Source organism: Tinamus guttatus, unplaced genomic scaffold (genome assembly GCF_059628265.1).
Source record: "Tinamus guttatus ecotype Peru unplaced genomic scaffold, ASM5962826v1 Tinamus_guttatus_pri_ptg000459l, whole genome shotgun sequence".
Classification (NCBI taxonomy): Eukaryota; Metazoa; Chordata; class Aves; order Tinamiformes; family Tinamidae; genus Tinamus; species Tinamus guttatus.
The window spans coordinates 2,056,968-2,070,331 of record NW_028288993.1 but is presented as its reverse complement, the minus strand read 5'-3'; the positions used below and the strand labels follow the sequence as shown (position 1 = coordinate 2,070,331).

Sequence of the window (13,364 nt, the reverse complement as noted above, 5' to 3'; positions counted from 1 at the left end):
CACAGCTACAGGCAGAGGCTGCCAATTCATTTATGTTCTCAGTGACCTCCCAGACCACTGGCTGTTCAATTCTCAGCTGCAGCCAGAACTTGTTTCCCTATTTCAGCCATTTTCTAGCTTAATCTCAGCGTGTTTCAACGACCCGACGCAAGAACCGGCGCTTCCAAAAGAAAAAAAAAAAGAGTATATATTTATTTATATACATATATTTATACATACGTATTTCCAGGGGATAACTGGAAAGGCCGATTCCCCTGCCCGGACAGGAGAGAAAAACGAGCCCAGTAACCCCATCAAATCATGACCACTTTACCTGGAAACTTTGGAGGAGGGTTCTGCATTAAATTTTAACAGATCTATTCTCTAATTCTTAGCTATTGCTTTATTAATTTATGATAGATAAAAGCATCGCTGAGCCATTCTCATTAACTTTTCAAATGCCACTTAATATTGTTCCATTAAAACGAAGGCAACTTCGTAGCCTCTGATCCCACTTCAAAAGTGTTAGAGACAGAGAAAAGTACATTAAACCGCTTGCTTAAAACTTGTATTTCCCCAGCAACAAGGCAAGTGACATCGCGGCGACCTGGCTGTTTTTTGCGAGTCTTCGTGCATGAAAATAGCTCGATATTGGGAAGGAGGTAAGGAGAGAAGGGGAGACGAGCGAGAGGTGCCTTTTTCCCCCCTCTGCTCCCGGGCAGCCCCTTAGGAAGGGTGGTAGGAAGGTATTTCACAGCACGCCCAAGACATTTCAATAAAAATTTATTGAAACTTCAGTGACTTTGAAAAGGGGGAAAAATACAGAAAAAAAAAGAAAAAAGGAAAAAAATTCTCGACATTTATAAAACATAAAATATACCTTCATTTCTTTTCTTTGAACCAGCTCTGAGCACCTGACTTCCAAGCCAAGAAAATATGCCCTCACTCAAACAAAGACAATAACGCAGTAGTCAAACTCTGTCGTGGGTTTTGAAACACCAAGAAATAGGGGAGAAATAATACGAAGTAAAGAAAATCCTAGAATCTTCATCTTTTTAATCTCAAGCCACTGGAGAAGCCTGTTGTCATGTATCAAAGTATATAATTTTGCGGTTGTTGAAATTTTATACCGAAAGTAGCACGTTTAACACTGAAGAAATCACGGATTAAAAGCTACCGTGGCACAATGCGTTTTCTTTTTCTTTTTTCCTTTTTTTTTAATAAGTTCTTCGGGGTTTTGTTGTTGTTTGTTTCTTTCTTCTTTGCCTTTTGCATTCGGCTCTTAAAAGAAAAGGGAGAGAGTGGGGAGAGAGAGAGAAAGAAAAAGGGGGAAAAGAAAGAAGAAAAGAAAAGAAAAAAGGACGAGGTCAGGTTTTCCGCGGTGAACATAAATTTAAAAAGTGAGCAGGCAGAAACAAGGTATTTCTCCTCTGGGTTATTCTGCTGAATTGGGGCAGTTGCTTAAAGGATTACGAACTTGAAATGAAAACCACTGAAAATAAAAACACAAGAAAAAAAAAAAGACGGCTGCAGTCATATTTACAGAGATATATACAATGTCAATAAATTAAAGTTTAATTTCGAGTATTCATATTCCACTTATTTACAAGAGTTATCAAATAATTACATAAATACTTTGTTTTAATAATAGTGTCCGCTTTTTTTCCTCTTCTCAGTATGCTTAAACCTTGTTATTGCATATACAATTAAAGGGGGAAAGCCGTGACGAACCTACAGTCAAGCTACAGAGGGATTTAGATAAAATAAATTCACTTTTTTTTCCTTTCCAACTACACTTCTTATCGTTGCTGCTACAGGGAGGAGGTTGAAGGTACAGGGGAAAAGTTCTTATTTTTGTTTTTATTATTATTATTATTATTCGTCCCTGGGATTCGAAACAAGCATAAAAAATATTAAACAACAGAAACCCCACCGAAATAAAAAAATACCCCCCCAAAAGCAGACTACTATGGAACATGCGGAAAAAAAAAGCCACCGTTTGGCTCTCAGACATCACGACAATATTTTAAACACTCAGCTTCGCTTAATAGAGACTAAGAAGGGCTGTCGTTAACAACCCGCCCAGGAAACGATGGTTGAAGAACCGATATGCAAGTTACTTAGACTTTTTTTGTTGTTTTAAGGGAAAAAAATAAAAGAAAAATCACTTCGCTTTTATTCAGATGGTTGCTCGCGGGGTGGCGGGGGCGTTTGTTTGATTTCGCTTTTATTTTTACACAGTGAAGGAAAGAAAGAAACGGTGGGCGCCGCAACGTGTCCCGTCCCCCCCCTTTCCCTCCTCCCAGTGCCCTGCGGCCGCTGCTGCGCGGGCCGCGCCGTCGAGGAGCCGCCGCGAGGCCGGGGGCTACGGGGAGGCGCTGCGGGCTCTGTCGGGCCGCGCCTCGAGGCCGCTCACGAGGCGCTGGATGTTCTGCAGTTCGCTGGTGGCCGCCTCCTTGTCGGCGCCCAGCTTGGGCGACAGCGACGCGGAGCCGCCCGACGGCAGCCCCGACGAGGCCGAGTCGGCGGCGGGGCTGGCGGCCAGGCCGCCCGCTTTGCCCTCGGCCGTGGCGAGGCCGGGCGGCGCGGCGGGCAGCAGCGCGGAGCCGTCGGGCAGGGGCACGGGCAGCGTGTAGGGGCTGTAGCGCAGCCGCGGGCGCACGGCGCTCAGGAACGGGTGCCGGTGCACGGAGCTCGAGGCGGCGCTCGACGCCGCCGCCGCCGCCGCCATGTACGTGTAGGGGTACGGGAAGAGGCTTCCGAAGGGGGACATGGCCAGGCCCTGGGCGGAGGGAGGGAAAAAAGGAAAAAAAAAAAAAAGAGGAAGGAAAGGGTTATCAGCGGGTGCCGCCTGCCCCGCGATCCGTGCGCGTACCGGGGAGGTGGTCAGGAGGGCTGTGAAACCAGCGGGCCACGCTCTCAGTGACCGGTTTCACCTCCCACCAGCGCTGAACACCGGGATCCCCCCCCACAAAAGCAGCAGCCCCCCGCGCACACCACCCCCCGACCCACAGCAGCTCGGGCCGAGTCCCCGTGGGGCGGACCCCGACACCGCGGTGAAAGCGGGTGAGGTGAAAGGAGAAGCCAGGCTCCCTCCCCCGCCTCGGGGGATTTTCCCTCCATATCCCCCCCACCCCGGGCCTCCCTTCGCGACCCCGCTGGGAACGAGGCCCCCGGGGGCCTCCCCAGCCTCCTGCCCCAACGGGGCGGCCGCCGCGGGCTCTGAGCGCCAAGTCCTCGCGGGGAGGTCCTGGCTGCGCCTCGCTGGCCGTAAACTTTCCAGAGAGTGACAGAGCAAAAGCGGGTGGATGGAGGAGGGAGATCAGCAAGTTCAACATGGGCCACCCCCTTCCCCCACTACGGGGCTTTAAGAGGACTGAATTCCGCTCTCAGTCCCTCTCCACCTCCCCCGCCCCCCCCCACCTCAAAAAAAAATCCCTGCAGAAGAAGCCTTGCCCCGACGTGCTACCCAGAGGGGAGCCAAGATGGGACACCCAGGGACTACCTCGCTGTTGGGACTGGGGTTCAACGGGGGAAGGGAGCGGGGACAAGTACCTGAGAGGCCAGGACGTGCTGCTGCAGATGGAAGGGCAAAGCGGCTGCCGACGCTCCCGAGAGTCCCTGAGCCGCCGCCGTGGCCATTACGGTGCTGTCGAGGCCCGTGACGCCGGCGGACGCGCCGGACACGGTGGCCAGCAAGGGGCCCATGCCGGCCGCCATGCCGGAGAAGGCCCCCCCCATGGCGAACTGGCCCGGGTGCAGCAGCAGCGGGTGCCCGTTGCCCAGCGGGTTGAAGAACTGCTGGCCCGCCAGGCCCGGGGGGAAGCCGAGGTTCTGCAGGGGTCCCTGGCTCAGGTGCGCGGGGCCCTCGGTCTGCACCGTGAGCGGCGCGAAGGGCTCTTTGCCCAGCAGCCGGTTCTCGTCCACCTTGGGCCCTTCCCGGAGGGGGCTTTTGAGGTCCTCGCCGCTCAGGCCTCCCCCGCGGGTGCTGGAGGAGATAGTGGCCGGGCTATGCCGGGAGTCCGGAGGGTTTTTCTCCGTCCTCTCCCGGCTCCGGCTCAGCGCAGAGTCGCTGGGGAAGAAGTGGCCTTTGGAGGGGCTGCCCCCCTTGTCGCGGGGGTCGTCGGCCGCCGCCGCGGAGCTGCCCGGCGCCGGGGGGGCGACCGTGGTCGTGCTGATCTTGCCCGAGTCGTTCGCTTCCAGCAGGGCCTCGTCCTTGCTGTCCGCGTCGCTGTCCCCTTCACTGGGGCAGAGATCTGCAAGACAAAAGCGGCGCGGGGCTGGGACCGCGCACCTCCTTCCGCCTGCTTGAACGGAGAGAAGGGGCGCAGAAACTTCGACGGTCCCAAAACTAAATATAAATGCTTTTTTTTTTCTGTTGTTTAAGTGAATTCCCAGGCTCCCACTGCCCGCCCCGTTCGCGGGAGCTGAACTTTCACATTGTCGAGGACTTGGCGGGGATGCAGAGCGGCGTCCTGAGCACCCCCGGCCGCGGGCCAGCTGCTCGTTCCCGCCTGCACCGGGGTCAATCCGGATTAGCGGCACTTAAAACTGCCTGACCCGCGGGGTTGGCGGACGGGCCCCTGCCGCCCCCGTCGAGCCCGGGGCCGCCGAGAACCCTTGGGGGGTATATCTGGGGGGCTTCTCCCATTTTTCCAAGCCTTCCCAGGCAGACGCGAGTTCCCTGCCGCCTCCATCACCCCTCTCCCTCTTCAGCCCTGAAGCCGCCGGATTCCCCCCGCACTTCTGCTCCTAAATGGAGTTCTCCGGGTGCGAAACTCCCCTTTCCTTTTGGGGTCCCTAACAGCTGCCCTCCCTTCGGCTCGGCAGCGCTTTAAACAAGCGAGCAAAGCAACGGCAACAAAAAAGGGGTTGTTTCCTCCTCCCCCCACTTGGAATAACGCAGCCTCTGCCCCGCGCCGCGAGGGAGAAGCCCAGGGTGGCTTTTCTATAACAAAGTTCGGGACTGTATCCAGGGGAAAGATCCTTCCTTTAATAACAGATTCAGGGAGGAATATTAATGGAGTGACTCCAGTTTTGAACTTTTGCCCCGTGGTCTGTCTTTGCTCCCTTGACTCGGAGCTGGCTCCTTTCTGAACCGAGGAGGGGAGGAAGGAGGGGGACGGCGAGAGGGGGAGGAAGAGAGAGAAAGTAAGGGAGGAAGTCGGACAGGGAGAAAGGGAAAGAGAAAAGGCGAGAGTAAGAAAGCAAGAGAGGGAGGAAGAGAGGAAACAAAAGTGGAAGGGAGAAAGAAAGAGTGAGAGATGGAGAAAAAGGGGGGGGTGAATGAAAGGGAGAGAAATGGAGAAAGAGCATAAGAGAGAAAGCAAGCAAGAAAGGAGAGAGGAAAAAAAAAAAAAAAAGCTTCGCATTGGAGCACACGGATCCCACCCCGGCACCACCAGCTTGTCCTGGGGCAGCGGCTCCTCCTGCTGCGCGGGGCCGCGCAGGGCGCTCACCCTTGAGGCTGGAAGTGCCCACGGACGGCGCGGCGGGACAGGCCTGCGCGAAGCACTTGAAGGCGGTCTGCTCGTTCGAGGACTCGTCTGAGGTGGCGTTTTCCTTCTTCTGGCGCTCGTCGTACACCCGCATGGACTGCAGGGTCAGCTGCTTCCTGCGGGGGACAAGGGGGATGAGTGCGGGGAGGGAGGGGGCAGAAACCCCACTGCCCCCGCCAGCCCCTGGGGAAACCTGCCCCGAGGGCCGATCTGGACACGTCGAGCGGAGCTGCTGGAGATGCTGGACGGCGGGACCCCCTTCCTGGGGACCCTAGGGGGCAGGAGGGGGTCGTGGAGCGCAGCGCGGGGCGGGAGAGGGGGGCGAGGGCAGTGAGAAGCGCTCCCAGGGGATGAGCTGCTAAAAGGCGAGGATGTTCCTGAGATAGGATCCATCTTAATGGTTGCTAGGCTTGCGAGGAAGTGGTTATTTTGTTAGGCACTTTATGTAAGCTTTTCGCCAACAATTAACCCGGAGTAAAATCTATTTATATTTGGAGAGAAATTAGAAATCATTTCCGTCCTGCGGCTCCAGCATTGGCTTTATTTTCACACTGATGGACAAGAGGCTCTGGCGTGTGTGCGCGCGCGCTGGGTAGAGGGAAAGGCCTCGTGTTTTGATTTACAGTTTCTCTCTCTCTGTCTCTCCTCCTCTTTCTTTCTTTTTTTTTCTTTCTTTCTTTCCTGCCTTTTTTCCCCTCTCTCTCTGTCTCTCCTCCTCTTTCTTTCTTTTTTTTTCTTTCTTTCTTTCCTGCCTTTTTTCCCCTCTCTCTCTGTCTCTCCTCCTCTTTCTTTCTTTTTTTTCTTTCTTTCCTGCCTTTTTTCCCCTCTCTCTCCCTCTCTTTCTCTCATTCTCTTCTTTCTCTCTCTCTCTCTCTTTTTTTTTCCTAAAAGGAACAGATTTATCTAAAACCTAGTGCAAACGGATAAAACATCCTGCCCCCTCCAACAAAACAAAAGGCATATACCCCAGTATAAATAAACGAGTCGTGCCTTTCTCTATTTCCCCTAATACATATATTATAGATGTGTGTATCTATATATGTACACACACAAATCTTGGGTCACTTTTAGTGCTGCCCATCTTTCTACCTGCCATACAAATGATCCGGCTGCTTTTGCAAAAATAAATAATGCTTCCCTATTCGAAAGACATTTCTTGTCAAAACAGAGACAGTGTAAAGAGTATTTCTATTTCTGTCCAGCCTTTTCGGGAGAGTTCCCAGGAAAAGGCGAGGGGAGAGACAAGCAGCTCTGCCCTCACTCCTCCCTGTTTCGCAGTTCCAGGTAGAAACTGTGGGACAAGATCCCTGCCAAAATTTAAAGGGAAACTTCTTTCGCCAGGACTATTTGCCGTCTTTCTCTTAATGCCCCGACGCCACTTTCGCTCGCCAACCAGCACAGGGAAGAAAGTAACCTTGGACACACGGCCAGTTCACATGCAACCAGCTTGGCGTCACTAGTGACAAGATCCTTATGAATTTTGGCGGGGTAAGTGTGGTTTGGAGGAAATGGGAGGTGATTTCGACCTCCGCTTGGGTCTTTTGCGCAAGAAAACCCCAACGAGGCGCCGCTGGGTGATCTCGGCGGACTCACCTTTTCTCTCTCCTTCCATTGCCAGTATCACGGAAACCTTTGGCAAAAGGGTTGTTGTCGATTTTTAATTGAGTTATCTAAAGGGAGGGAAGAAAGAAAGAAAAAATCCAAGTGGAGGAATGGGTAATATAAAGAAATCTAATTGCCTTATAGAAATAATATAGAAGTAAAGCAAGTAGATTTAGGGAGGAGGGGGATATTAAGCCCCCTTCCCCTCCGTTGTCCGCTCTGCGGGGCCAGGACACGGCCACCTCCTTTGGGGTGAATCCCCTCGCTTTTCGGTGCCGCAGCTCTTTAACGGCCCTCTTTAACCCGCAAAGGAATCGCACCCACCCCTCGCGATAATAAAATACTTTATATAATCGTATTAGGCTCCATGAGTCTACGCGTGTTGGGGGAGAAGGGGCAGAAAGGGGCACGATATAGCTGATTTGGGAGGGGAAACAAACAACAAAAAAAGACAAACCACCAATTTTTCACGCACGTGCTGGGGAACGGGGGATCCGCGGCTGTAGCCGTGATTTCAGGCTTCCCTCGAAAAGGGGATTTGGAAGGCAAGGAAGCAAGGAAGGAGTGGGGGAAAGTCGCCCCCCCCCCCCCAGTTTTTTTTCTTTTTTTTCCTCTCCATACAGCCGGCCGATGTAATTCTTTGGCTGGCAAAGTCCTCCGAAGTGAGGAGGGAAGCGAGAGCCTAAAGAGTGAATGAACTTCTGCCTTCCTGAAACTGGGGGTCCAAGTGCTCGCAATCGAGACTGGGTCAGTGCACGGGGGAAAAAAAAATGTAAAATAAACTAAATAAAACCAACACTGCTACGAGTTGCCAGGACTTTTAATCCAAGTGATCCCGGCTTTGCTTTGTGCCCTTCCGACAGCGTCGAGGGCTCCGTGAGGCCCCCCCGGGCGCCTGCTCCGCGATTTCATGGCAATCAGAGCGACCCGGCGACCGCTGCCCGTTCAGCGAGGCGGCCCCCGCGGCCGGGAGGGGCTCCGGGCACCCCTGTCCCGCCGCCGAATCTGTCCCGCACCCGCGTTTTTTCATCGTTTTCTCAAAAAAATGCCCGGCCGCCTGGAGAGAGCGAATCAACCCCAAGGCGGGGAGGGCTGGCTGGGCAAAAATGACGGAATCCCCTCATTTTGCCCCCCTGACTTTTAACCGCGGGAGGGGGGGACACCTGGGGGCAGGAGAGCCTCGAAAAGGGGCTGCGCGTTTCCCATCCAGCGCCCCGCGCTCCGCTCGCCCGCGGAGTTGTAATTTATAGAGCGAAAGAAAAATATATATAAAAAATAAACCCTCCTTTTTGGCTCCTTCGCTTCCTTCCACTTGACTTAATTATCGTAAATTCACCCGTTTCCCGGGCTCCCCAATGTGCCACCTTCGTTGCGAGCGACAATAAAGCGGCCGAAATGGGAACGCGACGGCTGCGGCGCTACAAACTTTCTCACACTGCCTCGCTTAGACCTTCCAGCTAAACCCCGGCGAGATACCCCTCTCTGATCAGAGCATATTTCTCCACCACAAAAAATAATAAAACACTGCAGGATACAAAAAAAATCATAATATAATAATAATAGAAACCAGACGTGCGCTCCAGACTTATTGCCAATTGCTGTTAAAGGAGCTAAAACAGCACAAAGGCCAGGAAGAATTACAAAATCTCCAACCACACTGTTCTCCTCGCTCTGTCTTTCGACACACGGATCCGATTCTTTTCCTGATGCGCCTTAGATTAAATCCACACCGAAAGCGGCGCCCTCCACACCATCCTGCCCCTCTTCCCTCCTTACCCTCCCCGCAAAACAGGCGAAAAGACACCCTCCTCTCCGAACCCACCCTGCAGCGCTTAGTTTGGAGCCACGGGACGGGGGTCGCGCCACCCCCTGCCCCAGCGCCCCCACGACGTGGGGGCCACCGCTCTGGGGCAGGAGGGAAGGAAATGGAGGGGGGAAAACACGGGCGTCGTGATTTTGAAGGGAACAATGCAGAGTAAAAGCTCTCCCCAAAGCCAAAACACGTAAAACAAATCCTTTCTTAATCTCCTTACCTTATCATTCTGGTATGCGGTCACTGCGATGAATTCCGTCTCCGGGAAAACGTAGGTCCTGAACGTGCTATAGGGAAGCTTGAGGATATCGTTGGCTCGCACGATGTGGAACCGGGGCTGGTACTTGTGCATGGAGTTTAAAATGGTCTGCGGAAAGGGGGCGCGGGCCGGGGTCGGGGGGAGATAACAGAGGCACAGTGAGCAGCAGCCCGAGCGCCGCGGCTACCGCCACTTTCTCCTAATTTGCTTTCCCTTCTTCGGCCTTGCCTCACTCCTCCTCCCCGCCAAACGTGCTCTCCGAGCACACGCGCCTCGCAGCATCCACCGAAAAAGCCATGACAGCTCCCGCTCACGCTCCCTGCTCTGCTATGTCTAAGAGGTGGGGGGCTTAATATCCCAACAGCGATTTCTTCCCAGGGGAGACCGAGCGGGGGAAACTCTGGGGCCTCGGGACAAAAATATATTTCGCTTTCAACGTGAAATAAATAAATAAGCAGGGGGGAAAAAAGGCAGCAGGAACTATAACAGCAACACCAGCAGCAGCGCCTCTGCTCATGCTAATTGCTCGCCCCTATCCACTTAAGGCCTTCTGCGAAAAGCGAAAAAAAATACTCATCGTCTAATCAAATCTCAGACAATCTCAGTAAATGCAATCTTCAGCACATTAGGGATCCCCCGGCCACGGCCACCCCTGGCTCCGAGGCAGGATCTTTCCCCGGAATGGAAAGAAACGGCCGGGATCGTCCCGACACTTATCAGCAGGTTTGTTTGATTTCGCTCTTAGGGGAGGTTTTTATCTCTGCACACCCAGTAAATGTAGAGGAGTGGATAGACATGAATGGGCAACTTGACCTCTGATTTTGGTTCCTGTTTATTTTCACTTCGGCTTGCTTTACATTATCCAGATTAATATATATTTAAATGTTTGCATACTTAGGCCTTTAAGCCCTTTATACACATATGCATATCATTTTCCTATGCTTAAGAAAAAAGTGCGATCATCTTTATTAATACATATATATGTTATATATATATATATATATGAACACAGCTCTATGAAATACCGAGTTATGCTATGCTCGAAATCTATGTCTAAAATCACCATTAAACAGCACGCAGTGCGCTGGTGAAAAGCTGCCAGATAAGCTGATTTTTTTTAATATTCGCTTTAGCGAAAGCACGTTAAAAGAAGAGCATAAACCTGGGCTGGAGGTCCCCGGCGCGCGCGGGGAGGACATATGGCCCCCTGTTCCCCCCGTTTTTCGTCCTCCCGAGCCCAAAGCCACAGCCCGGGCCGCGGCTCCGCTCCCGGTCGCGCCGCCTGCGCGAGGCTCGGCCGGGAGCGCGGAAACCCCGGGACAGCGAGGGGGGCAAAGGAAGACGGAAAAGCCACTCACAAATCCGTGCTTGTCAGAGATATTGTTAGTGAGCTTCAGCTTGTGAAAAGTGACGACTTTGGACATCCATTGTTCGCCGGTGGCCGGACTGTCCGGGTGGATGTACATTCTCTTTGGCATTTCAGGGTCAGCTTTGCCGGCTACCATCCACCGGGAATTATGGAATTTGTACCTACAATCGTCAGCCGCCACAATATCCATCAATAAAATGTACTTGGCCTTTTTATCCAGTCCAGTGCATCTCACTTTAAATGGAGGAAACATTCTCCTATGGGGAAAAGAGAGAGGGGGGGAGAGGGGAAGAGAGAAAAGACAAGACGGGGAACAAAAATAATTACGGTATAAGCCGGTTCTTGCTGCTCGCTGCCGCGTCTACCCGGCGATCGCTACGGTTCTCGGAAGCACAAAACTTTCCCCCTACCCCAAACAACAACATAAAAAGATCCCCTCCCGGTCCCAGTGAAAAGTCTTTTTTTTTTTCCTTTTTTCCTTTTTTTTTTTTTTTCCGAGCACTTAAGACTTTCAATAGATAATTGTCCCTGGGATAACATGGAGCAGGGAGAGGTCTGTATCCCCTATAAATCAGCACGCACCTAACCTCCTTCCCTTCCTAAACAGTAAAGCCTCATTTGGGTCACCAAGAGCGCTCATTATTTCCCTATTTTATTATTTTATTTTATTTTCCCATTAAACAAAGCGGCACGGCCAGGCAGGGTTCCGACACAGAAATACTCTGCTTTTCTCTAAGTCTCTTCATCGATAGGGAGCAGGGGACAGTGCGAGGACGACTTTCCCCTAGTTCCAGCGTCCCGGACTGCGACGTGTATTTGTGCACCGGGCTCCCTGCAAACCGCATCCCCCCCGCTCCCAAGTCCAGCTCGAAACTGCAACAGGATACCACAAATTTGCTGTTTATTATATCGAGTGGTTGGCATTCGGCAATCACAACTTAAAAGGAAACACATGACTTTGCAGCGCGCAAGGGCGCCTGGTGCTCGGGCGAGGCGTTCGCGCAAAACTTTTGCCCACAATTAGCAGAGAGTGAAAAATGATAATTAAAAATAAAAATAAAGCAGGGAAAGGAGGTGAAAAGGGCGAGGGGCTTTGGCCCTCCCTACTCCCTGTTTTTTACCGAGCCTGTGCCCTGCAATGGAGCAGGACAAGGAGGAGAGGCTGGAGCTTGAGGAGAGCCTGGCCCGGATAATTCTCCAGGCAAATCCCACGCGGGGGTTTGGTGCATTTGGAAGACGGTGTGTTATAAAAACACCCAAGTGCAAAGACTTGTCTGGCTGCATGTCACCGGGAGCACGGATGCACCAGCAGCGAAGGCAAATTTCGAAAGGGGCAACCCCTAAAATGCAGAAACGCAGCGTGGACGTGGTGGAGGCTCATTCACTCTCACGGGACGGTTATATAAATACACGCAGAAGTGTATAAACACGCCGCGCTTTTTTGGGTGGTGGTGGGGGGGCTGTTTGCAAAATCTAGCCCCCCCACCACCACCCCCGGAATTACAGGCAGGCGCTACGCCGTGCGTACAGCACCGAGCTATCTTTTCTATCAGTTTTTGCATGCATTTCCAAATGCAGTTAGTCAGCACAAATGCACGCCTAGCTCGCAGCAGCAGAGCCGCGAGTGAAGCAGCTGATAAAGTGAATATATCTCGCCCTCCTGCAGCTACTACTTCACCAGCACAGATACGCCTCTACAAATGTTACTTCTTTGTGTGTTTCTTTTTTTTTCTCCCCCCTTTCCCCTTTCCCTTCAGGAAGCAAAACTCCACGCAGCGAGATTGCAATCAGGCCAGCTCCATTTGCAACCCCAAATTATTTTCTGTCTGCTCCCAGCGCTCTCCAGAAAGTATTAAAGCTACTGAACCATGAACGGCCCCTCGCGCCCCCTCCACATGCGTCCTGAGCTGAGACCATGCGCGGCTCAGGAGTTCAGCCTTTCCCGGGAATGTGGTGCCCGATGCACGCCCGGATCTTCAGCTATCTGAAACTTTGCATAATTCCAGATGAAACAAGTTTTATGGAGGAAGTCACTGGCAAAACCGCCTTTCTTTGGAGGAGACTGCTAGGATGCAGGGACTTGGGGAGGGGAAAGGTGGGAAGAGAGAAAAGTCACGAAATCCAGACTCAGACCTACCTTCCTGATTTGGTAATCACCATCTCCGTGCCTCTTTTATGGAATTGCTCCCAAAGTTCTTTGGCTTCCAGATGCACTTTCGGGTCATCTTCCACCTCTTCTTCGGGCTCCAGAGTTTTTAAAGGCCTCAGATGAGCTGCTGCCTGGTGGCCCAGGGAAGAAAAGGGGATACCAGTCTCTGCAGCCCCCACTAACTGATCCATGATGGGTTTAGCCAGAGCCCCGGGCAGGGAGAGGGCGGCAGCCCCGTTGGGAGGCAAAGCCAGGGCCGGGAAGAAGGGGGGTTGGTGGCCCAGCACGGCGCTCATGGCAAAGTCCGGGGCCCGGTGAGGTAAGAAGGGGTGATAAGCCATGCTTGTCCCAGGGATCACTGGATCTCTCATCGGGATATTCATCCACTCCACGCCTCGGGCTTCCTACTTCTGGGGTAGTCCTGGAGTGGGTTCTAACAGCACATCGCAAAGAAGAGAAAAAAAAAAAGAGTAACAACAGCAGCAAAGCACACACAAGAAAAAAAGTAGTGGTGGAGGGGAGACAAGCTCTAGTGCATGGGAGGTGGAAGAACTAGAGCCCGCACCGTCCCGAGCGGGGGCACATCCCCAGCCCTCGGCGCAGTTGCTCAGAATTGTTCATTCTCAGTCTTGCTCTTTTTTGTTTGTCCTTGTTGTTCTGTCTTTCTGTGGGTCTTTTGGATTTTTTTTCTCTCC

General features: G+C 52.5%; 1 protein-coding gene across 1 annotated transcript; it reads right to left on the bottom strand.

Moving 5' to 3' along the window:
• Positions 1-2,344: 2,344 nt before the first annotated feature.
• On the bottom strand, positions 2,345-13,140 carry TBX3 (T-box transcription factor 3). Its single transcript, XM_088532316.1, has 7 exons — positions 12,658-13,140; positions 10,510-10,777; positions 9,113-9,259; positions 7,071-7,147; positions 5,439-5,593; positions 3,535-4,235; positions 2,345-2,761 (listed from the first exon to the last, which is right to left on the bottom strand). Exons 1-7 carry the CDS (start codon positions 13,050-13,052, stop codon positions 2,345-2,347), a joined length of 2,160 nt encoding a protein of 719 aa, XP_088388442.1. The 5' UTR covers positions 13,053-13,140.
• Positions 13,141-13,364: the final 224 nt, after the last annotated feature.

Coding starts and splice junctions, on each gene's coding strand:
- TBX3 (XM_088532316.1), bottom strand. CDS start 13,052: ATGAATATCCCGATGAGAGATCCAGTGATCCCTGGGACAAGCATGGCT. Junction 9,260..10,509: donor TCTCTGACAAGCACGGATTT/GTGAGTGGCTTT, acceptor CCCTTTCCGCAG/ACCATTTTAAACTCCATGCA. Junction 4,236..5,438: donor GGGCACTTCCAGCCTCAAGG/GTGAGCGCCCTG, acceptor TTTGTCTTGCAG/ATCTCTGCCCCAGTGAAGGG.